Source organism: Alligator sinensis, unplaced genomic scaffold (genome assembly GCF_000455745.1).
Source record: "Alligator sinensis unplaced genomic scaffold, ASM45574v1 scaffold256_1, whole genome shotgun sequence".
Classification (NCBI taxonomy): domain Eukaryota; kingdom Metazoa; phylum Chordata; order Crocodylia; family Alligatoridae; genus Alligator; species Alligator sinensis.
Window position 1 is genome coordinate 1,703,638 of NW_005842139.1, and position 23,475 is coordinate 1,727,112.

General features: G+C 40.5%; 1 protein-coding gene across 1 annotated transcript in view; it reads right to left on the reverse strand.

Annotated features, from left to right (window-relative positions):
• The window catches only part of FAF1 (Fas associated factor 1), a 258,161-nt gene that overhangs the window by 61,817 nt on the left and 172,869 nt on the right, over positions 1-23,475 (reverse strand). Inside the window, exon 13 of the mRNA XM_025206090.1 lies at positions 19,399-19,553. Within this exon, the coding sequence (XP_025061875.1) occupies positions 19,399-19,553 (155 nt within the window). The remainder of the gene's footprint in view (positions 1-19,398; positions 19,554-23,475) is intronic.

The window sequence follows — 23,475 nt, forward strand, 5'->3', positions numbered from 1 at the left end:
CTTCATCCCTCCGAGTTGCCACTTGGTTTTCTCAGCAGAAGTCAAGTTTGAGGTCACAAGTCCATAACTCTTACCTAGAGCTAGTATGCTTTTAGGATTAATAAAGTACTGTTTCAATACTTGTAAGTATGGCATGGAGTGCGTGCACTGGGAAGGAGGGCAGATCAGGAATTTCAAGGCTTGATTTGCAAGAGATGAAAAGCGACAGTGAACTGGAATTTTTCAATGAGTTACATTTTATATGCGTATTATGCCATGAAGTTCTTTAAAACCTGCCAGATATACATGGGGAGTTTGTACGCCTAGCAGAATTCCTTTAAGCTCTTCCAGAGACAATAATGCATAACCCTATAAATACTGTGCCCTGTTTGCATAACCTTTTATGTATGTTTTGTTGGGTTTTTTTGGTTTTTTGTTGGTTTTTTTGTGTTTTTTTTTACAGCTGAAGTCTATTTATGCTTCAACATGCTTTATAATACATCTTTAAGGAAAATCCCCAAAGGAAAAAAAATTAATCAACTTAAACGATATGGCTCATAGGTAGCATAAATGTTAATGAAACTATCACAAGAATAGTACTGCTAATAAAACTTAAGTGTTTAATAGTATAAAAACAATTGTATTTATAATATAGATAAATACTCTAATATCCTGCTATGTATATGTTCTTTTCCAAGGCCTAGGTGTGTGAAAAGGAACATTAGGCAGGCATCCAAAACAACCTCATCTCCAATAATCCTGTGCACACTGGCAAAAGCAGCTCTGGAGCTTCCCCTGCTCCCCAGGTCAGTTGAAGCCAGTAGCAATGGTGGGTGGGAAGAAAGGGAATGGGGGTGGGGGGGAAAAGATATGCTGCTGGGCATAGGCTACTGTTCCTGCAGCATGGTTTGCCCATCCCAGCACGGGGAGGGAGAAAGCTGGGAGCAGAGCTGCAACCACCTCTGTAACAATGATTGCTAATCAAGTTTTTAAACTGCTTTTCAGTTTATATGTGCAGCAAATCTTAAGTTCTAAAGAAAAGAATGATCTATATTTCTACAAAGAGCCAAAGACCAGGCAGCAATAGCGCCTACTTCCCTGAATTCTCACCCAGTGCAACTACGTCCAGACGAGATAGCAGTTCAGTCTCCTTTCCCATTCTGCCAACCCAACACCATTTTTAAGAGATGTGGACGCTTACTTACTAATAAGTTGGTGGTTTCAGTCTAGTTATTTAATGTAGGTGACAAACACTAACTGCATGTTAACCTTCAGTTACACACTGAATTCAAACTAGTGGTACAGCGGTGAAGAGCAACACGCGTCCCATTGTCTCTCTCATGAGTCATCCAATTTCACAAGACACTTTCATTTTAGGAAACCCAGGTAACTATAAGGGTATAACGTGGCTCACGTAAAGGAAAACTAAGCAACTAATTCTGTCTTTTTTAAGATGAAAAAAATAACACAGAAATATAGGACTGGAAGGGGCCCCCATGTGTCATTAAGTCCAGGCCCCTGCATTTCCAGACAACCTTTTATCCAAGGATTCTTCCAAATTGCCTCTTAAAACCTTTATATACAGCTACAGGGCACAGAACCAGCAACACCCTACAACAGGCTATAGCTAAAAGCAGGGAATATGAGAGCACTGCCAGTGCCCTGACAAAAAAGTCATTTGTTCATACACACACACACACACACACACACACACACACACACACACACACACACACACACACACTTAAGTTAATGTAGAGAGAATGGTGCTTTGCTTCTGAATGCCAGACTCTGAATGCGCGCAAACAGGCTGTGAGATATTACATGATATTCATGTACTTGAAGAAAAATATAAAGTCCCGTTTCTGTCTCCAAAAATGCATGTTATGCTTGTTTAGTAAATACAGCAGCTCCAACGCCATTTTCAAATGTAAACTTTCATTCCTTCAAAATTTAAATGTTTTGTTACATACATTTGTATGCAATATGTATATATACCCATTTTCCTTACACCAGAAGAACAATACTATTCCAGAATTTTCCGTCACATTATTTACACACTATTTACCAAGCTTTGATAAAACTATGAGAATTTTATGAATGCAAATGTTCAAAGCAGCTGTAGGACTGTTCAGCATCATGCTCTGAAGTTTTGGGGAAGACTTTCAGAAACACCGTTCTAAAATTTCCCTTATATTCAAAATGTGACAGTACTGTGCTTTTTTTTTTTTTTTTTTTTAAAGAATGATATTGAAAAGGAAGACACAAAGGTGCACTTTAAATTTTAAATGTATTCATATGGGCTCAACATTAGAAATCCATTTTCAATTCATTAAATTCTAAGTGCCATATGTTGGTGCAATGGCCAGAATGGATGTCAGTGGAACTGCAGTGGGTCAAAGGCTATCTATGCCCTTAACCTGTATTAGGAAGCAATCTATGATACTGAAAAAGTGAAAATCTAGCAAATTCTTTTAAAACAGAGATAACACCTTACTCCAATTACTCCAAAAACCACTGCAAGATGCATAGGGTTTGGGATGAGCCGTCTTTTTTTTAGAACAGCACGGCCACACAAAATCTAACCTGCAGAAATATTAGTTGGATTATCCATTATAATTTATTTTACTTTAATATAAATATTCCTTTAGTTATTTTTAAGTTGGACATAACAATGATAATTTTCTATTTTTTCCATTTTGAATCTTTAATGCTTTTCAGTTTTTCCTGGTCTTCTATCCTCAAAGAGCACAATTTCTTCAGGAACCAGGCATCCCATTAGTTCTAGCTTCCTTAAAGAAACTGTAAAACTTTTAGAAGTGTCTGTGATGATGCAAAACAATCTGTAGCTTCTGTCTAAAGAACAAAGAAAAGTATGGTGAATATTAAATATGCACAATAATTTTCATATTACTAATTTTATACTGCACAAAGTCAACACAACTCTCATTAAAATGTTAATTTAAGAATAACCTTTTAGGTATTAGATGTTTAAATTAAAAATTGTAATACACGAGGCCAAGAGATGGTATATTTAAATAAGCTTGTTATATATGGTCTTTATAATACACTCTTAGGTTTATTATATTATGCAATTAACTGGTTAATCGCACAATAAATTTAGACTGGTCACATGTGCAAAGGAAGATCAGCCACAAGTGCCAAGTCACCATCGCACAATTAACTGGGTAATCACGCAATAAATTTAGACCAGCCAGAAATGCAAAGTAATTATCACACGATAAAAATGACTGACTATCCAGCTATAAAAAGAACCAACCATCTATGAAAATGAGTGTAACAACTCGATGGCTGGTCTCCATCCAGCTTCAATTTCAATATGTAGCAGGATCCTTAACATCTTATCCACTTAAGTGGCACACTTTATAATGCCGTAACTATTGGCTCGGACAAAGCAGACAATGAGAAACGGACACAAAAGCGTGTTTAAAAGCTAACGGCTATGTTTTTAATAGGGGAGTCCCCATACTACCAAGCAGAGAACGATCCAAGGGGGTTCACAGCTATCATAGAAGTAGGGTCGGAAGGGACCTTGTAGATTTTCAAGTCCGACCCCCTGCCTGGGCAGGAGGAAACAAGGCTCAAATGACCCCTGGCAGGTAGGCATCAAGCCGCTTCTTAAAGACCCCCAGGGTAGGAGCCAGCACCACTTCCCTTGGAAGTTGGTTCCAGATCCCAGCCACCCTGACAGTGAAGTAGTTCCTACAGATGTCTAATCTGAACCTACTCTCCAACACCTTGTGGCCGTTATAAAGTCTCAAAACCATTAAAAGGACACAGTACAGTTAAGCTGGCACTGTTCTTTTCTGAATGCCAACAAGAACAAATGGTCATCCATGTTGTCATCTACTTCCCAAAAATGCCATTTATGCACAGGTTGGCACTATCCTTGCATGCATAGACCTACACACGTGAACAGCTAGCTGTACATACCCAGAGAGAGAGTGCCAACCTGTACGTAAGTGGCATTTTGGGGAATTAGACAACCAAGTCTGGTTATCTAGGTGTCTAGAAACAAAATACTTAGACTTCACATGCAATGCACACAGATTCATATCCAAAGCTGACACCCCAACCATCCTTCCCTTCTATAAGGGCAAAGAATATACGAGTGGGATGTCTCAGTCTATATAAGATACAAAAAGTTTCCCTTCATCCTTCAAGGCTTAGGACAGGGGTGGGCAATTATTTTGGACGGAGGGCCACTTACTGAGTTTTGGCAAGTCATTGAGGGCCACATGACAGGCAGCCAGGGGTAGATATATATTAATTTTCTAAATTTTTTTTAGGGGTCCCATGGGCCGCATAGAAAGGCCTGGCGGGCCGCATCTGGCCCATGGGCCACATTTTGCCCACCCTTGGCTTAGGGGGATAAAATCCCTTCCATTCTGCAGCCCCAAGCTAACGTTCACTCTCAAAGAAAAAGCTATTTCAAAATCCTCCTCTCCGCCAATACTGGACATCTAAAAAAATTATTAGTACAAACATAATCAAAACCTGCCCTGATCCCTAGCTGGTTGTAGGGTCTTACCCTGTATTTGCCAGTCAGTAGTAGGAAAAATTTCTTCTAAGCAGCTAAATAAGCCCCAAACACACCATGAACTTTCTGCAACAAAAACACAATGCAGCCAACCATAATGATAATAATACAAGGGGCTAAGCATGCAGTTTACACTTCAGTTTCAGCCCTAATCCAAAAGGTGGGCTATTTACTCACTGCGTGCCTTGAGGAGCATCCCAACAAAGTATCTGCCAGTACCATGAATAGCCACGGCTTTCAGCTGCATTTTAGGCCTCTGTATTGTACAAAAGCTGCTGTAGTTTTGTAGCTTCAAAACCACTGTGATGGCATGTAGCAGTTCTCCAGTCAGTAGGAGAGACAAGGGGCTGCGTACAAATGCTTCAGGAAGCACTTCCAAAGGAACTACTTCAGAGATGTTCCTCATTTTTTAAGGATCCTTTTTGAAATGCTGAGGCCATTTTTTGAAGAGCTTCGTTGGTCATGCAGGTCTGCCTGCTTCCTGTTTGGTGTTCTTCCTGTCTGTAGTGCTTCAAACAGGATGTCTGTCTAGCACCTATGACGGTTGTGATGTAGACTAGACGCAACCATCAGAATGGAAGGTGAAGGTTATATCTGCTCCCTCCAGTAAAGAAGTCATTTGTTAGCAAGGTTTACAAACTATTGGCTAGGTTGTATCCTGAGCTCTTCCTGGATATTTAAGTAGTAAGAGCAGCCAACCATCATTTTAGCAAGATGGTTTTTACACTGCTCAGACGGGTAGGCACTTATGCCCAGATCAAAGGTATTTCAGCACCTAGATCCTATTTATTTTTATTGGGAATTTTTTAATCAATTTTTATTCAAGTGAGCTACCTAACTACCTTGATGGATCTGTGCCTCAAAGAAAACTAGAAGAGGATAAAGTCCCTGCTGAAAATTATTCACAAATTGGATTACTGCAATTCATACTACATGAGGGTCTGCTTGAAGACCACTCTCACATTTAAGGTATTAGAATAGAAAAAGCAGCTACCTGCTTTCATTCAATGTTTCTTGCATCAGGCACATTGTTCTGTTCAATGTTATGCACTTTGTTGGGACATTTGCAGGTTCAATTCAAGCCACTGGTCTTGAGCCTTTGAGGAGGTTTTCGGTCTTGGCTTAAAGACACCTGTTCTTCCCTATTCCATCCCAGTAGCTCCTAGGAAAATTGTCAATAAGGGAAAGTACAGACATCTGGAGGGGTTGGAGGGGGTTAGAATTAAAAATGCCCACCCGAAGGCACCAGGAAACATGGGGCCCCTGCAAGATACTCTGGGTAATCGGGTGGTTGCGCCAGAGGAGAAGGCAAACCTCTTTAACAAATTCTTCACCTCCGTTTTCTTGTGCAGGGACCGGGACTCCCCCACCGTGATTCAAGATGGACTCGAGGGGAACGCCCCAAGACCTAAGGTTGAGGTTAGAGTGTTTCTGGAGGGGCTGGACGTGTTCAAGTCAGCAGGTCCAGATGCAATCCACCCCAGGTGTTGAGGGAGCTAGCAGAGGTTATTGCAGGGCCCTTGACACGGGTTTACAAACGCTCGTGGTGCTCGGGCCAGGTGCCAGATGATTGGAAGATAGCCAATGTGTCCCCCATCTTTAAAAAAGGGAGGAGGGAGCACCCAGGCAACTATAGGCCCATCAGTCTTACCTCAATCCTGGGGAAACGCTTTGAGAAGATCATCAAGGAGCACATCTGTGATGGGCCGGCATCGGGGACGATGCTCAGGGGCAACCAGCACGGTTTCATTAGGGACAGGTCATGTCAGACCAACCTGATTGCCTTTTACGATCAGGTCACAAAAGCATTGGATGCAGGTGTTGCTGTGGATGTAGTCTTTCAGGACTTCAGCAAGACCTTTGATACTGTCGACCACCCCATCCTCATTAAAAAACTAGGCAACTGTGGTATTGATGCCTACAGAGTCAGATGGATTGCAAATTGGCTGAAGGGTCGTACTCAGAGGGTGGTGGTGGACGGGTCATATTCTACCTGGGGGGAAGTGGGCAGTGGAGTCCCCCAAGGCTCAGTCCCTGGGCCCACACTGTTCAATTTCTTTATCAGTGATTTGGATGACAGGGTGAAAAGCAACCTGTTCAAATTTGCTGATGATACCAAAATTTGGGGTGAGGTGGGCACACTAGTAGGGAGGGAAAGTTCTGCAGAAAGACCTGGATAGGTTGCAGGGGTGGGCTAACAAAAACAGGACGCGTTTCAATACGGACAAGTGCAGGGTGCTGCACTTGGGCAGTAGTAACCAGCAGCACACTTATAAGATGGGAAACTCCCTTCTTGAGAGCACGGAGGCAGAAAGGGATCTTGGAATCATCATTGACTCCAAGATGAACATGGGCCGACAGTGCAAGGTCACGGTCAGCAGGGCTAACTGGACCTTATCATAAATCCACAGGTGCATCTCAAGTAGGTCCAAGGAGGTGATCCTCCCCCTCTAGAATAACGGCCACAAGTTGGTGGAGAGTTGGTTTAGATTAGACATCCGTAAGAACTACTTCACAGTTAGGGCGGCTAGGATCTGGAACCAACTTCCAAGGGAAGTGGTGCTGGCTCCTACCCTGGGGGTCTTTAAGAAGCGGCTCGATGCCTCCCTGGCTGGGGTCACCTGAGCCCAGTTTTCCTCCTGCCCAGGCAGGAGGTCAGACTTGAAGATCTACAAGGTCCTTTCCAACCCGACTTCTATGATTCTATGATATAAGGTTAGTTGGGACAGTAAGGGGGTCTGCAGGGGAGGGGTTTGGGAGGGATCAGGGGGGCAAATAGGGTCCAATGGGGGACAGGAGGATTGGGAGGACAAGCAGTGTCTGCAGGGGAGCTTGGGAGGAGTGGGGGGTGGGGGGGCTAGCGGGGTCTGTGGAAGGGGTTGGTGGGGTCTGGGAGGTTTTGCCAGGATCAGAGGGGGTAATGGGGTCATCAGGGAAGCTTGCAGGGATTGTGGGGGGGGCTGGCAGGACTGGACAGGCGCTCCAATTCTGCCAACCCCCACCATGCCCCCCCAGACTTCCCTGGTGCTACTGAACTGCCTCTCCTGCAAACTGCTCCCGGAGCCAGCTTTACCAGCACGCACTCATGCCAAGAGCCTGATTAGAGTAAATCAGGGTCAGGGAAGGGCCATTTTTAGACTGATCTAATCTTCCTGAACTTCTGTACAGTTTGCACTTAGATCAACCTACTTAGGGATCTAAGTGTAAGATCTGCACCTGGGAAAACTAAACTAGTTTGGGTGGCCATTTTTAGTGCAATATAACCTCCCCGAATGTTTGTACCTAAGCTAATAGTCCCTGCATAAAAGTCTGGAACTAAAGAATCACCTTTTTCTACTCTGGTTTTAACTTTTTCTGTTGGTCCACTTGAGCCCAAATTTGTCAACCTTCAGTTCAAGATCAATCCTTTATGAAGAGATCTGGATGCATAGTTTTTGGTTTGTTGTGGAGCACTAATGTCTTAATACCTGGCAATATGTCAGTTTTGTATGTTGATTTAACTGACCTAATTTTTCTTTTTTTCTTTTTTTTTTTTGCAATGTACCCAGAGGATCATGATAGGTACATGTTATTAACTGAAAAAATAAGTTAGTCAGATCAGCAGGCAGGGTTACTGTATTCATATAAGAGCATTTTTCTCACCAATAATATACTAGTTAAAACAAATATCCTTTACGCTGTTTTTTAAGTTTCTAAATCTGTTTAACACATATTTTAGACCAGCAACTTGAAATCAGCTCCAAGTGTGTGCATGTACACACACACACACACACACACACACACACACACGTGCGCACACAGCCTTAGACCTAAAGAAGGGCATTTGATGCCCAAAAGCTTGTCCAAAAGTTCTCCCAACTATCAAGTTGGTCCAATAAAAGAGATATATATGGCAAGGATTTTTTGTGATATATATACATATATACACGCACACGTACATATATACATATACATACACACACAAATGTGTATGTGTGTGTGTAAAATGTGTATATATACATATACACATATAAAGGACTTCTCACCTTTTCTGTTGGATGTATTAAGTATTATAAACAGTTTAACCATCATCTATATACAGGCAGTTTTGTTCCCAGTCTAAAGAGACAATCACCTTTTATCCTTTTCCTTTTTTCTTCATTTCAGTGCTATTAGGAAACTATTCACAAGTGCAACCCTGAACAATGCTATGCAGTAATTATGACTAGATGACAAAGAGATGTGAACAATTACTGAGCCCATTTTGAAACCCTACACTAATAAAGTCATTAGATGCTGCCCTTGCCATGATCCTTCTAAAAGCTTCTGAAGTTACAAGAACACATGGCATTGTTTGTAGGGACAATTGCTGCTGGCAGAATGCAAACCTTGAGTTAAACCATGCTGCAAATTGATCTTGACATTCTGTTAAGACGGCCACTAAAATCAAAAGCAAAGTAGAAAAGGAGAAAATGAGCGGGTGGGATGTAATCATGGAACAGGAGGGTTCCCTCCTCACCTTCTTTCCTACTCCTCCTCAAAACAAACCATAGAGAAAATGACAAACCCGCCTGGTGCTTAGGAACCTTTATTTTTAAAACATTAATTAGACTCTTGACCTGGCTGGTTTTTTTGACTAGCACTGTATTGCTATTGATGTAAATTAATTTAAATGTTGCAAAAATAGGCAGGTTCCACAAAAGAGAGCAGAAGTGTGCAGTGAAAGTCATAATGCTCCAAAACAAGTCCAACTCTTTTGCAAGAAACCTATACCAAATCTGTATTTGCGCCCTGGGAAGCAGTCAAAAATTAACACACATAGACCCCACACCTGCAGTACATTTGCTGGAGGATCAAATGGGATTGGAAAGCTAGAGTATTATGGTCAACTTCATCCAGGCATGCATCATTCAGTAGGTTAGTACTAAGGGTCAGCAACCGTGAATATGGCTAATTACTTGATGATGGAAATTGCAGGTGAAGACAACCTGCTGCTGAGAAATGTTTTACTCAATTAACTCTTTCCTAAGCTTAAGTCAAATGAAAAAAAAACCCAAACAAACCCTATCATTTGAACATTTAGACTAACAGGTACCTGTCAACACAACCGAGGAAAGCTGGAAATGTCCTGAAATATTGCACCAGGGGCTTGGGGTTCAAAAGTTAAAAAAGTCAAGAGAGATTCTAGTCACTTTTTTATGTCCGACATTGCTATGCCTGCCCAAGCATTTTACACGCGCATGCACACACACATGTTAAGGTAAACTTATTTGGCATTACCATAACTTGGAAATTTCGAAGAAATCTTGCTGTACTACCTCTCAGCTGAGCTCAGGGTTCCCATGAAGAAAGCAAGCCCAGCCCACCTGTTTTCAAGCCCACCAATAAGGCAGCACAGATGGCTCACAGGGGTCTTGAGGACAAACCCCAGTGGTGCCCTAATGCGATCCGTCTTGGGAGACAGCCTGACAGCGGTGCTGGCGCACGCACCCATGACGCTTCTAAGCTGTCTGGAATCACGGAGCTAAGCTGCAAGTAAAGCGGGAGCAAGTGGAGGGACAGCTTTCTTGATAGTGTTTGCCTTAATGTTCTCATAATGAAGTTTTTAATATAGTGTATAGTGTCTGTTTGCAAATATGTATGCACACATAGTGATACACGTACATCTATATGCATTATTATACTTATGCCCCATATATACAAACACATGCACATTTACAACATGCATATATTTAATGTGTAAGTGAAGACAGTAATACATATACAGCCACATTTAAGAATATAAGAAGTGTCATACTGGACCAGACCAATGGTCCGTTTGGCCCAATATCCTATCTCTGACAGTAGCAAGAGTGGATGCTTTAAAAGGGAAAGTATTGAAATGGATATAGCTAGAGCAATCCATCCCATATTCATTACCTTCCCTGGCATCCACCATTATTGGTTTAGAGATGCCACAGGAAATATCTCCAACCATTCTGTTCAACAACTATTAATAGATATACTGTCTATGAATTTGTCTAGCCCCTTTTGAATTAAATTTAATGGGACAGGTGAAAGTCACATCTCTAGCTCTTGAGTTTTTTTCTCTCCTGAATTTTAAGGACCTGGTGCAAACAATGGAAGTCTTAATGGTTCTCGGAAAGGTAATCTGTTATGATGGAAAGTGATAAGCACGTTAAAGACAGTTACCGCTATTTCTCTCAGTAAGAATAATATGTATTGCTATGCTCACTCATAAAAGTGTGCACGTGCAAACAAAAATAAAATCCACTTCCTTAAAGAAACAAAGACTACATTCAAAATGCCCAATTAAGATAATACTAAATGAAGGTTATCCCTCCAGGTGATTACAGCTTGGTGCTTAGACTTGTATTTGGAATGATTCAACATGAAGCAAAAGTCCCATGATAATATCAGTGCCATGATGACAGCTTAGTTCTGTGCCATAATGAAAGATGACTGCATACCCTCCACCTATCCTCCTGTTGTACTGTATCTGCCTGGTGGCTCTTTCATTAGCCATCTAAGCTCTGCACAGTGAGGAAATATTCACTTCTCAACTACAATGACCTACCTAAACTCCAAATTACAAGTAAGAAAAATAAAAAACAATTATGTTAGTGAAGCTAAGGTTAAGATACAAGGAAGAAGGAACTTCTTCAAAGAGATTTTCATACATTATTATAATAATGCTAGATCTGTAGGGCAGAACTATACTGCTACCCAGTGTGTCCACAGGTGGTAGATAGTGGAATGACCTTCAGGGAAGGTTAGCTGTGAAATAAGAAGGGGTAACTGGTGAATAAGCAGTCACGGACCAAGCAGCAGCAGCAGCACCAGGATGTGGTTTGGACAGCAGAAGGCAATGGCTTCCCTCCTGAAAAGCCACATATATCCTTTGACAGTGCTGTGACATGGCAAGTACAGGTTGCCAGTATAGTAAGCCTGCCCAGCCCGCAGCCATGGGTCTTCAAGTCCTCAACAGCAGAGCAGGTGGAAGCTGTTGGAATCTCAACAGCTGTGAAGGCAGATGAAAGCTGCAATGGGACAAGATCCTTAGTTGTCTTGGTCTCCTTGCCATTAGATCAAGGTCTCGTTCTGCCAAGAGTTATGTAGAAACTAACGTGCAGCAGCTACTCCATGATAAAAGTAGTAATGCACAGGTGTCTTCCATGAAAACAACTTTTCCAGCACATTCCTCAAGCCCTTTGGTGAACAGCTAATGGCAATGGGAGCAGGATTGTGAGGTCTGGAAGCTCCTAGTCATGAACTGGCATGAAGGTGGCAATTACAAGGTCATCCAGCACTTGGATGAGGCAGAAGGGCAGCTGTAACTGTGACTGAGCAGCCCTTTTCTGTATTTCTTGCTGACTGGAAAACCACATTCTGTGGGATCACCTTTACTGCAGTCAAAAATACCAACGACGTCATACCATCATTTTCAGAACCTGGAACATCAGGACCCTCATAGACAACCCTAATAATGCACCACACTACAACTGTGGCCCAAGAACACAGGTGACAACATAGATGTAGTTGCATTGAGTGAGACCTGGCAAACGGGAGATGGGCAGCTCAAAGAACAGGAGGCAGATATGCTTTCTTCTGAAAGGGAAAACAAGAAGGAGAATTCCAACTTCATGGAGTTGGTTTTGCCATTAAGAACTAACTCATAAACCAACTCAATGAGTTGTCGTCTATCAGAATTAATGAGCACCTCATGACCCCTCCCTCCCCCCATCCTAAACTAGTAGAAAATCAATATGCTACTGTTATAGGTGCATATGCCCCAACTCTTGACACCGCTGATGAAGCCAAGGAGGAATTCTATGCTAACCTTGACCAAGTCCTTTCTGACATTCTGGAGAGAGACAGACTTATTCTTCTTGGTGATTTCAATACCAGAGTTGGAAAGGACTCTAACCCCTGGAATGAAACCATCAGCAAGGAAGGAGCAGGAAAGGTCAACTGCAGTGGTATCTTCCTCTTGACCAAATTCACAGAACATGGACTCATCATCACCAACACCCTGTGCTACCAGAAAAAAACAGGCACAAGACATCATGGCAACTCCCACAATCTAAGCATTGGTACCTGACCGACTATGTCATTTTCTATGCCCGCAATTGCAAAGATGTCTGCATCACTCAAGATACACTAGGAGCTGATGACTGCTGGACTGATCGCAACCACTCCGTTGTATCACTCAAACTAGCTCCCAAATGATGGCTGCAGCAGAAGCAATGCCACCAAAAACAAATCAACGTTGAAGGACTCAAGGACCCAAGCAAGCAAGACCTCTTCCACCAATGTGTCAACAAAAAAAAACTGATGAATTCCAAGCAACAACGAGAGAATGTCAGCAGGATGTGGGGTGCCCTCAAGACAACTGTCATCAGTACCTGTGAAGAGACATTTGGATTCTCTACCAGGAAACATCAAGATTGATTTGATGAGAACAACCATCTTGTTGACATCTACAATATGCGTAGTTTCTTCGATGTCACCAAAGCCATCTATGGCCTGAGCACTCAGGGACCAACCCCCTTAAGACCTAAGGATGGGGGAGCTTTATTGAGTAAAGGAGAACCATCAATGCTAGCTGGAAGGAGCATTTTGAAGACCATCTCAATTGAGACTGCTGTTGACAAGAGTGTTCTCAACTCCATCCCATAATACCCAGTCAGAGATGATCTCAGAATCCCTCCAACCCTTGATGAGATGAAGAAAGTCATCAAGCAGATGAAGAACAACCCATGCATCTAGAGTGGATGGAATCCCTGCTGAAATCTTCAAACAGGGAGGAGAGGAGCCCTCATCACAGCTTCATGCCCACATCTTAAGGATCTGGAATGAGGGGGAATCTCAGATGACCTCAGGGACACCATGACTGTGACAATCTTCAAGAATGGAGACAAGTCCAACTGTGGAAACTACAGAGGGATCACCTTGCTGTCCACCACACGAAAAAAATCACTGCAAGAACCATCTTGAACTGTCTCCTTCCACTTGCTGAAGAGCTCCTCCCTGAATTTCAGTGTGGCTTTAGGGGCATGAAAAGGCACAACTGACGTGATTCTCCACAGCTCGCCAGCTGCAGGAGGAATGCCAGGAACAACATAAGCCTCTCTACTTGGCTTTCTTTGACCTCACAAAGGCTTTTGACTCTGTCAGCTGACTAGTGTTGTGGAGGATCCTTCTGAAGTATGCGTGGCCACCAAAATGTGTCACCATTCTCTGCCTGCTCCATGACAGTATGCAAGTGATAGAGCTCAGTAATGGATCCATCACAGATTCCTCTCAATATTCCTTACCACAATGCTCTATATCTGATAGCCAATAAGCTTCCAGCCAGAGTGGAGGTAAACTACTGAATGGACGGTAAGCTGTTTAACCTCAGCCGATTAAAAACCAAAACCAAGACCACCCTGACCTCAATCACTGAGCTCCAGAATGCTGATGATGCTGTAGTGTGTGCTCACTCGGAAGCACACCTTTAGGCAATTCTCAACATCTTTACAAAGGCATACAAGAAAATGGGTATGACACTTACATTCAGAAGATTAAGGTCCCTCCACCAGCAAGCTCTTAATGAACAGTCCCCAGCCCTGGTAATCCAGATCCACAGATTCCCATAATCCAGAATCCATAAATTCTGGAGAATATTGAGTATTTCGTGTTCCTTGGAAGCCATCTCTCACAGAAGGCTTACATCAATGAAGAAATCCAACAATCACATCAAAAGTGCAAGTTCAGACTTTGGACACCTGAAGAATTGGGTGTTTGAAGATCACAACATCAGATCCAAAACCAAGCTCCTGGTTTATCAAGCAGTCGTGATCCCCACCTTGCTGTACGGCGCTGAGACATAGAAAACGTACAAGAAACATTTAAAGTTGCTGGAGAAGAAACATCAACGCTGCCTGTAGAAGATCTTCTGAATCCAGTGGGAAGACAGATGCACCAACATTAGCATCCTCCTGTAAGCAAATGGCATGAGTACTGAGGCAATGATCATTCAGCATCAACTTCACTAGGCCAGCCATGTCTTCCGGATGTCCAATTCCAGACTCCTAAAGCAAATTTTATTCTCCCAGCTCAGCCAAAGCATAAGTTCAAGAGGAGGGAAGAAAGTGCTTCAGAGACATCCTCAAGGCCAACTTAAAAAAAATGCAACTTGGATGTCAACTCATGGGAGACTATCGCCCAGGATCGCCCCAAATGGAGAAAGTCTGCTGCAAGGATCTCAGTACTTTGAAAGCTCACTACAACCAAAGGAGATGGACAAGTGGGAGCAGCAGAAGCAGTGCGTCACAGTCCAAATCAAGAATTCAGTATCGCCCACCCTACACGTAAACACATATCCGAGCTGTAGTAAAGTCTGCCGATCCCAGATAGGCCTCATCTTTGGCCACACAGATAAGACAATCATGGAAGACAATCAACCTCAACTGTAAGGGATTGCCAAAGAAGAAGAATACTAGACATTTTCTAAATTAATTTAGTTAATAATTATTTTACACCTTACACTCTGTTCATTTTATTCCACTACTCTTACCATTTACGAGAAACTTTACAGCAAATCTCCGACAAATATATCAGCATCAAAACAAAATTTGCAATATTTGCTTGAAAAAAAGAGCCTGATATCTTGCGCATTTCATATCAGAGGCATTAGCAGCTTTGACACTCAACTGATGTAGTTACCTGGTCCAGCTATAACTACCCTAGTTGACAAAAAAGCTGTCTATATGTAGGCAGACAAGGTTCCTTGGGTGAATTTGATATCTTTTATTAGACCAGCCCAAATGGTTGGAGAATAGTTATTAAGCAAGCTTTCGAGTTCAAAAACCCTTCGTCAGGCTAAGGAAGCGTCAGCAGTTGGTATGCGCTCTTCCTGGATGGAACGAAAAGTAAAGAAACCAGGGGCTGGGCTGGGGAGTCAGTTGCCAGGCAGATTATAATGTATCAAAAATCCAATGTCTATGTTTAGTCTATGATCTCTAGTATCCAGGAGTTTGATGAAATGGAGCTCATAGGCTCGTCTCTGGGAAGTGTTGTATAAGTTTCCCTTGAGGATCAGGACTGAGAGATTGGAGAGAGTGGCCCTCCTGTGAGAAATGTGCCCCCACCGGTAACTGGGTATTTCTGTCTTTGATAGATTTCCGGTGTGCATTCATTCTGGTGCACAGTTGTTGTTTGGTCCCTCCTACGTATTTTCCATCAGGACATTTGGTGCATTGGATGAGATATATTACATTTCTGGAGGTGCAGCTGTGAGATCCAGGGATGCTGATGGCTCTGTTGTGGGATGTAGTAATTGTGGGGGTGGTGAAGATGTGTTGGCAGGTTTTGCATTTCTTGTCATGGCACGGTCTGTATCCTTTTGGTGTGTTCTGGGCTTGAGGAAGTTTGCTTCTATATGTAGGTGCATTTAGAAAAAAAAAAAGTGTCTAATGACGTGATTTCTGTGTCAATGAAAGTAACAGTGACCACCCAGCCCTTGTGCTCACAGGTCCTACTTCTGCTCTTATTGAAGTCAATTAGGAGAGGCTCACTGACCTACTCCAGTGGGTGCTGAATAGATGGATCAAAAGCATCCAGCTCTGTAAGATAGTGAACCCTGCTAGACTTAGACCATCCACGGCTATAGGCGCATCCACCTTTTACAGCTGACTGAAAAATGTTGTTAAAAACAACTGTGAAACGTCTCAGCATTGTGAAGCTCTTTCTTTTTTTCACAGGATTCCAAATGGACCAGATTTGTTAAAAATTAATTGAACGTATTACTGAAACAATCTATGATGATTAATAGAAAGTCTAGGAATGTTACGTTGTTTCTGGCTTGGACTCAGCCTCGAAAAATAATTAAAACCCTTGTGATAATTTGCATCGTTGACAAGGAAAGACTGCAGTAATACACTTTCATTCTCAATAGCTGACAACATTTTTGATTCTGTCTCTCTCACATAGCTGGGTGCGTACAGCACACAAATTACTATACTATGAGACTACCCCATCAGTATGACTGCTGCTGAGCCTGAAAGTTAATATTTTCAGAGGTCTATCTGGTACCAATAGTAATGGGCATTAGTAACACAATCTGCTCAGTCTTCACACAAGAGACATTTAATTGTATTGTGATCTGGTTCTGCTTTAGGCCTCTGTCTTACAGTGCAATCTGCTAGCATGGGCCTCTTTGTCCACTTCGGATCCTAATTTACTCCACTAGGACGTTGCACAGAATCAGGGGGTCTGTACCAGTGATCCCAACCTTTAAAGAGAATGAGAACTGGGGAGAACAGAACAGAAAAACAGAGTATTTCAGGCAAGGATGCACCTTTTTTCTGCCTAGATGATGAAAAGATTTAAGCTTAATTGAAACCCTTTCTCCACACCAAATTACTCATAAAAGAGCACTGAAAACCTTCTTTTTACTACACGATGGCATGCCTAGAGTTGAGGTGTACGTCAGAATTATATTTAATTGATCAGCAAATAAATGGAGCCTAACTCTCCTTCCCATCACAGTAGTTTTCCACTATTATAAGCACTAAGATCAGATAGCATGTGTTTTATTCTTCTAGTTAAAATGCTGCAAGTGTATTTCTAGAAATGAACAACATCAGATCAATGTCCACAATTGTTTCCCAAATAAATGTTTTCTATTTTTCATATATAACTATCACAATGTAGTAGTTAAACAGTGGCACTAATCAGCATTTATTTATTTAAGGGAATGCCCATACTGTGTTGGCACTTCCCAAACAGGAAAAGAAGGTGAAGTCCCTCCCACAAAGATCAAGATGTAACATTAAACACAAATGAAGACCCATGCTATTTTGTACTGAAATGTCTTGTTTACCCCTCACTATTTTAAAATCTCACTGTTAATATAACAGTTTCTTTGTTGTTGTAAATAGAAAGCAAAAAATGAAGGCTTAAGAATCCTATCGTAGGACACAATCAGCGACTAGATTCATTGAGAACGGCTATAAAGCCTTAAACAAGCCCTTTATTTTGTGTTTTAAAAAGTGTCATAAGGAGTTAATAGGACACAGCTGTACCGGCTCTTTCTAACAAGCAGCTTCTGTCGCTTTGGTCACCACAGGTGTCTCTGTAACCTGCAAACTCTTATTACTAGTGTATCAAAGTTGTGCTACTTAATAGATTTCTTTAGTAAAACACAACAAAGCAATTACATGGCTGTTGATTGTCAGTCATAAAAACCCCTCAAACACAGTTTTTCAAAAGAAACTACACTGCAATTTTTTGTCATTGTAAAATAAAAGAAACTAGAGAATTAAATGGAGAACAGAACAATATAACAGCAGGTAGCCAACTGAACTTAGCCACTACAGATGGTTTAGAAATAGTGTTTCCTTCTACATTAAGTTGTGGGATAAAAGCAAAGGAGGAGGCTCCTTACTGCCAATGAATGGCAATACCAAAAGATTTAACCAAGTCTCCAGTCTATGCATTTGGCCTCATGAAAGACCCTGGATGCTTCATTTTTATCTCTTTTGGCACTGCTCTTCATCACCTTTTATCTATTAATAAACTAAAATAATTTTTTTAAACAAGAGGAATTTAAAGGGTGTTTTATTGCAATAATGACAATGTGCAATTTATCTTTTTAAGATTTTTTTAAAAACAGGATATATCAGATAATTTTGCTCTTGTCCTTCATCTGAAAAAATAATACATCTTACATGTTTCAGAAATGAAAATGTGCAAATACAGACTGAAATCCATCTAATACTAAAGCACAGAGTAATAAGAACACAAATCTGGATGATTTCTCACTGTTCAAGTATCACTTGAATGAAGAAAAAAAACAATGAAGGTGCCTTTAAACTGATGCATCCTCTTTTGCTCACCAAGCAGCAAAATTAATTACATTACATTATTACACACAAAACACCATTATGGCAAATGAATTACCTGAGCATGTCAAATAACAAAATAAAGTTCATATTAGAAATCCAAATGGGTCCAATTTCAAAACCTGTTAATCACTGATACAGACAATATAATCAACTGACCAAATAAATGTACCCCTGTTTAAATCCAACATCTAAAAGGAGGAAAATATTGTTATGGATTGCTGAAGGCATAAAAAAAAAATCTTTGATAAAAGTTATTTTTATCCTTTAATCTATACTAGAATTGAATAGGTCACCCACCTTGGTGGAAAGGCCTAAAATGTACGATTTCCTTAGTTATTAATTTTTTATTTTGTAAGACACAAGGTAAATGATAAATACATGTTATATTTGCACTGTGATTTTTGATCAATACCAAAAAAAAGTTATAAAACTGTTTATTCCATATCACTCGAATGAATGACTAGCTTTTTAATTTATAAATTGCTCCCTATACTAGCATTATAATTAGCTTCTACGGATGAACTGAAATGTGTTTGCATGTAAACATATGTATTTACGATATGAAGTTTTCAGTAACAAAGACAATAATTATGATAGGACACCTCTGCCGGTCCAGCGGGCTCCTCTCTCCCAGTCAAGCAACTGGTGCGGCTGACTCTCGGTAGCAATCCAACACAAAACATTGGACACTTGGTTTCTAGCGTTCTGCTTTCAAAGTAAACATGAGAAAAGAAGTCTGTAATGAAGTAAATTGTAGTAAACTAATTCTCCCCTAACATACGGTGGTAACAAATAACCTTATAATGAAAATAAGGACTAGTGTTTTCAGCTGGCACAGATCAGCACATCTCCACTGATCTGCTAAAAGCATAGCAGGGCTTTCCTTTTTTTTTTTAAGCAAACACCAGCACCAAAACATTATTAGACAGAGATTACAAGCTTCCTATAGAGAAAAGCAGCCCAGCTCACAACTCAGGACTGTATTACCTTGCTCTGTTTGCTTCTTTTGTCATATCCCATGCCCAGGTTATGAAGTTCTGACTCAGATATGAAACAATAGATTCGGCACAAAGCATTTGTGAGCAGAACACATTAGTTAGTACACTTTCATCGTGATGGAGGTAGATAGCAAGAAGCTTTCTCTGCAAAGACAGGAGAAAATATTGATCAATGAAAATACCTGTGTAAGAAGTCTTTTTAGGAACTTAAAATTTCTATGACACGCGTATATGTAAGTGTGCACAATGTTGTCACTCTCTGCACTTGTACAAACGTTTCTATAACAAACCAATGCATTTCTTTCATCCAGCTTAGAGTAAAACAGAAGAAAAGTCAAATTCTCGCAATTCAAGTCAAGCTGTCCCTCCAACACATGCACAAATATATATATTTTTAAGTCCACACCCTCTTTCAAAATCCAAGAACAGTGTAAAGTTTTCTTCAGATGCCAAAAAAAGTAATTTAACAGATCTTTACAGTAGATTAATATTAAAGATATGAATTTTAATGAAAAAATAAAAAGCTTATTTAAACAAAATTAATTGTAGTAAACATTTGACAGCCTCCTGAAATATGCATACCAAGGAACATCTAGCTCACATTTATTTTTCAGAATGAGATAATTTTTTGGCTTGTAAAGATGACATTCAGTCTAGTTGTCCTATATGTAAAACATGCCTTCCATCGAAACATTTTCTTGAGAATACTACGTTAACTCATTTGTAAACAATCAGATAACTAAATGACAATGACTTCTCGTTTCCCTGGCTCCTGGTTATACAAAAGTTTGAGAACAATAATGATGCCCATTTTGCAAAAATCCAGACTAATTTTAGAGATTAATTTTGGTTGCAGAGGACAGAGTCACACATCTGCATGCTGTTCCATCAACTAATACCCGAGTTCGACCTGAAGGTAGCCAAGAAGGGAACTGTGCATCCTATCTATAAAAGCAGCAGACCACATGTTGGGAAGTGACTGGTCATGCTACATGTACATAAGAGAAGAATCAGGGGAAAAGATGAGTCACAGAAAGGCTCATACACTTCTATCTGGTACTTTAATTAATCAAGCGCGTAATTTTTAAAAAAGCAAAAGAAAATAATCCAGAACAATGACTCTTAGGGACATCATTTAAAATACTACTAAAACATCCATTTTGAGAAGACAAACGTGGTAAGCGTTGGTGTTTCCACATGCAACTTGCTTTATACAGTCATTTCAATTCCATCCAGTGGAAGTAACATTTTCAACTGGATCTTGATCTGGTACCCAGCCCTAATATATTAAGGCATGCTGCGTAAAATCTGAAGCAGGTAATTTTATTTCTGTAACCTAATACGCTGGCTCTGGGGAAAGCTTAACAATGTCCGTTTGAAAAAAAGAAGAATACATTTGAACATCAGACTCTGAGAAAAGGATTAGTAATTCACATTAATGTTTGTCTGATTTAATTTGAATGTTCTTCAGAACCAAGTACATATGTGTCAGGAAAGGCCATTAATAAGCCTAACATGCAGAGTTCCATATAAGTGCAGCCAACAATGTTGACTGAAACTAAACTTGAAAATCCAGGGCACTAATGCACAATATCAAGCAATAAAACACCATCTCTGTGGTGATATTTAATTTAAAAAGAAGAAAGAGGCAAGGGAAGATCAGGCACTGTCTGTTTTTGAGGATCAGCCATTCTGCATTTCAAAGCGTCGATCCCTGCAATATCCAGGTTACTGTGCTAGAATCTCAACTATTATATAGCAGTTGTAAGAGAGGGAGGGCAAAGATGTGTTTACTCAGTGATTAGGGCCTTAGAATAAGCCTCTAGCTCCTAGAGAGACAGCTCACCACTTATTCATTTGGACCAATTCACAAAGCCTAGAAAGATTAAACATCCATGCTGAGAAGACAAGCGAATGCAGACGGTGAAAAAGAAATAAAAATTCTTTAAAAACTCTTAGATGACTTCATTATTTTTTCCACAAGGAAACTTTAGGAAAGTGTTTAGTTAGAGAAAAACCCACATTGACCTCTCTCTAAACCCTTAATCTTTCCTTTGTGGTGGCACTGCTTTGTGGTAAGCGGATGGCTTTGCTCTCCTCTTTTCACTGAGAACTGATAGAAAAAAAGGCTCTTGAGAAACACTTTTAGTTCCAAAGAAACAACCCCATGAAACTGTTAAATATGAGTTTCCATACAAGTGAATGTTTCAAAATATGTACAGTTCTACGATTAAAGATGCAGAGCCTAATTTTAGTAAACACAAGGGGTACACGCTTGAGCACATGAATAATACTTCTCTAAATTGGAACTACTTGATTTAAGAACATGATTATTATTTGCATCTATAAAACATGCAGTTAGATGGTCAAACTCTATCATTTGTACCTATTGATTGAACCTGTAATTAATCAAGTGGCCAGAAAACTTGGACACAACACAGAGGTCTCCTGGTAGGGGAAGAAAGGAGACAAAAACAGTAGCCAATATAAATTCTACAAACTATACTTTTTATAACTTACAATCAGTATACCTTCTGAGCATCCTTTGCTAGGAAAGATTATGTTGCTTACAAATTGTTCATGCTACCATGGTAGTAAACGCATATTAACAACTTTTTTTTTTTTTTTTTTTTTAAAGGTGATGTTTAATTTGTATTATTCAAGTATTTATGACTCAGGAAGTCCCTAAAACATTATGTCCACAGCCAGATTTTACAGCTTTTACTGTTTATAACTGATATAACATTAAAACGAGCCTTTGAGCTACAGTTGCCTATAATGCATGTCAAGAATGCGTTCTAGGTCTTTAAAGAGCGAGTCCAAGATGACTACCAGTTAGACTTTGTTAGTAAAAACTAACAAAGATCCTCAAATGAAGTAACGAGAAGTTCTGTAGCTTGGTGCAAGTGTGTTAAGGAAAACCCTAGTGTTTCACTGGTAAAACATCTATCATCTACGGGCCCTCTTGGGATAGCAAGATAAGCGAAACATTGTCTCCTCACTGCAGTATGGAGTTCTTACCCAAATCATGCCCCAGGTAGAAGAACCACTGCTATTTACAGTGGGGCATAAGATTTTCAAAAGTACATAAATGAAAGACTTACTGATATGAATGGGACCGACACTCAATCACTAAGGGACAATTTTTTAAAGGGATCTGGGTGCCAAAAGATCAAACCAATGCCTAGTGGGATTTTTAGAAGCACTTAAGCACCTAACCTTCAACGATTTCAATGGGGAGGTAAGGACTTCTGAAAATCCTACTATGCACCTTTAAAATCTGACCCGTAGATATTTGTGAAAATACTACTCTAGCCTGTTAACTAATTAAAGGACTAAACTGTTCATCTATTTAGGTCTGCTTCATGAAAACAATTGTGGCTCTTGTGAAAAGTTTGTGTCTTTTGTACACAAATTTAGAAGGAATGAAGGAGACACTGTTAATTTTGGAATTAAATAGAAAAAGCAGAACTTTAATAATGCTGTGAGAATGAATAATGCAGGGGTTTAGTTTTAGGGACATGTGGGACCTTCGTATGTTCATATTAGTCTAGATGACGTCCCTATTACAGAAGTCCACGTTTCAAAACCACCTATCACAGTTAATACTTTCCTTAAAAGTCACAAGGGAGCCCAAAGACTTCATGGACCTGGAAGCTGAACCATTTTGTGGCCATAAATGTCTATAAAGCAAACAGTCCATACAGCAGTTGATAGAGCAAACAGTCCAGTCCTGCAGTGGCCATTCAGTTACCATTTGCTATGAATCCTCACACAAGTGTGTATGAGCTATCTGTGTATACTTATAAAAAGGCTTAAAAATGTACCTCTCATATTACCATTTGGCTAGTAGCACCAATATCCCTGCATGGGTGAAGGAACTTTCTGCCCCTCCTTGTTTCCTTCTCACTAAGGCCACCCCTTTTATATTTCCTTGGATAAATAATAGATTGAGTTCAGACCTCACTTCCCCGCATTTCTTTTCTGGGTAGTTCCCAAAGAGGATAATGAAAAGTTAAGTGTGGGTACCAAAACGAGTGTATTCCAGTAATGGAGTAGCATTCCT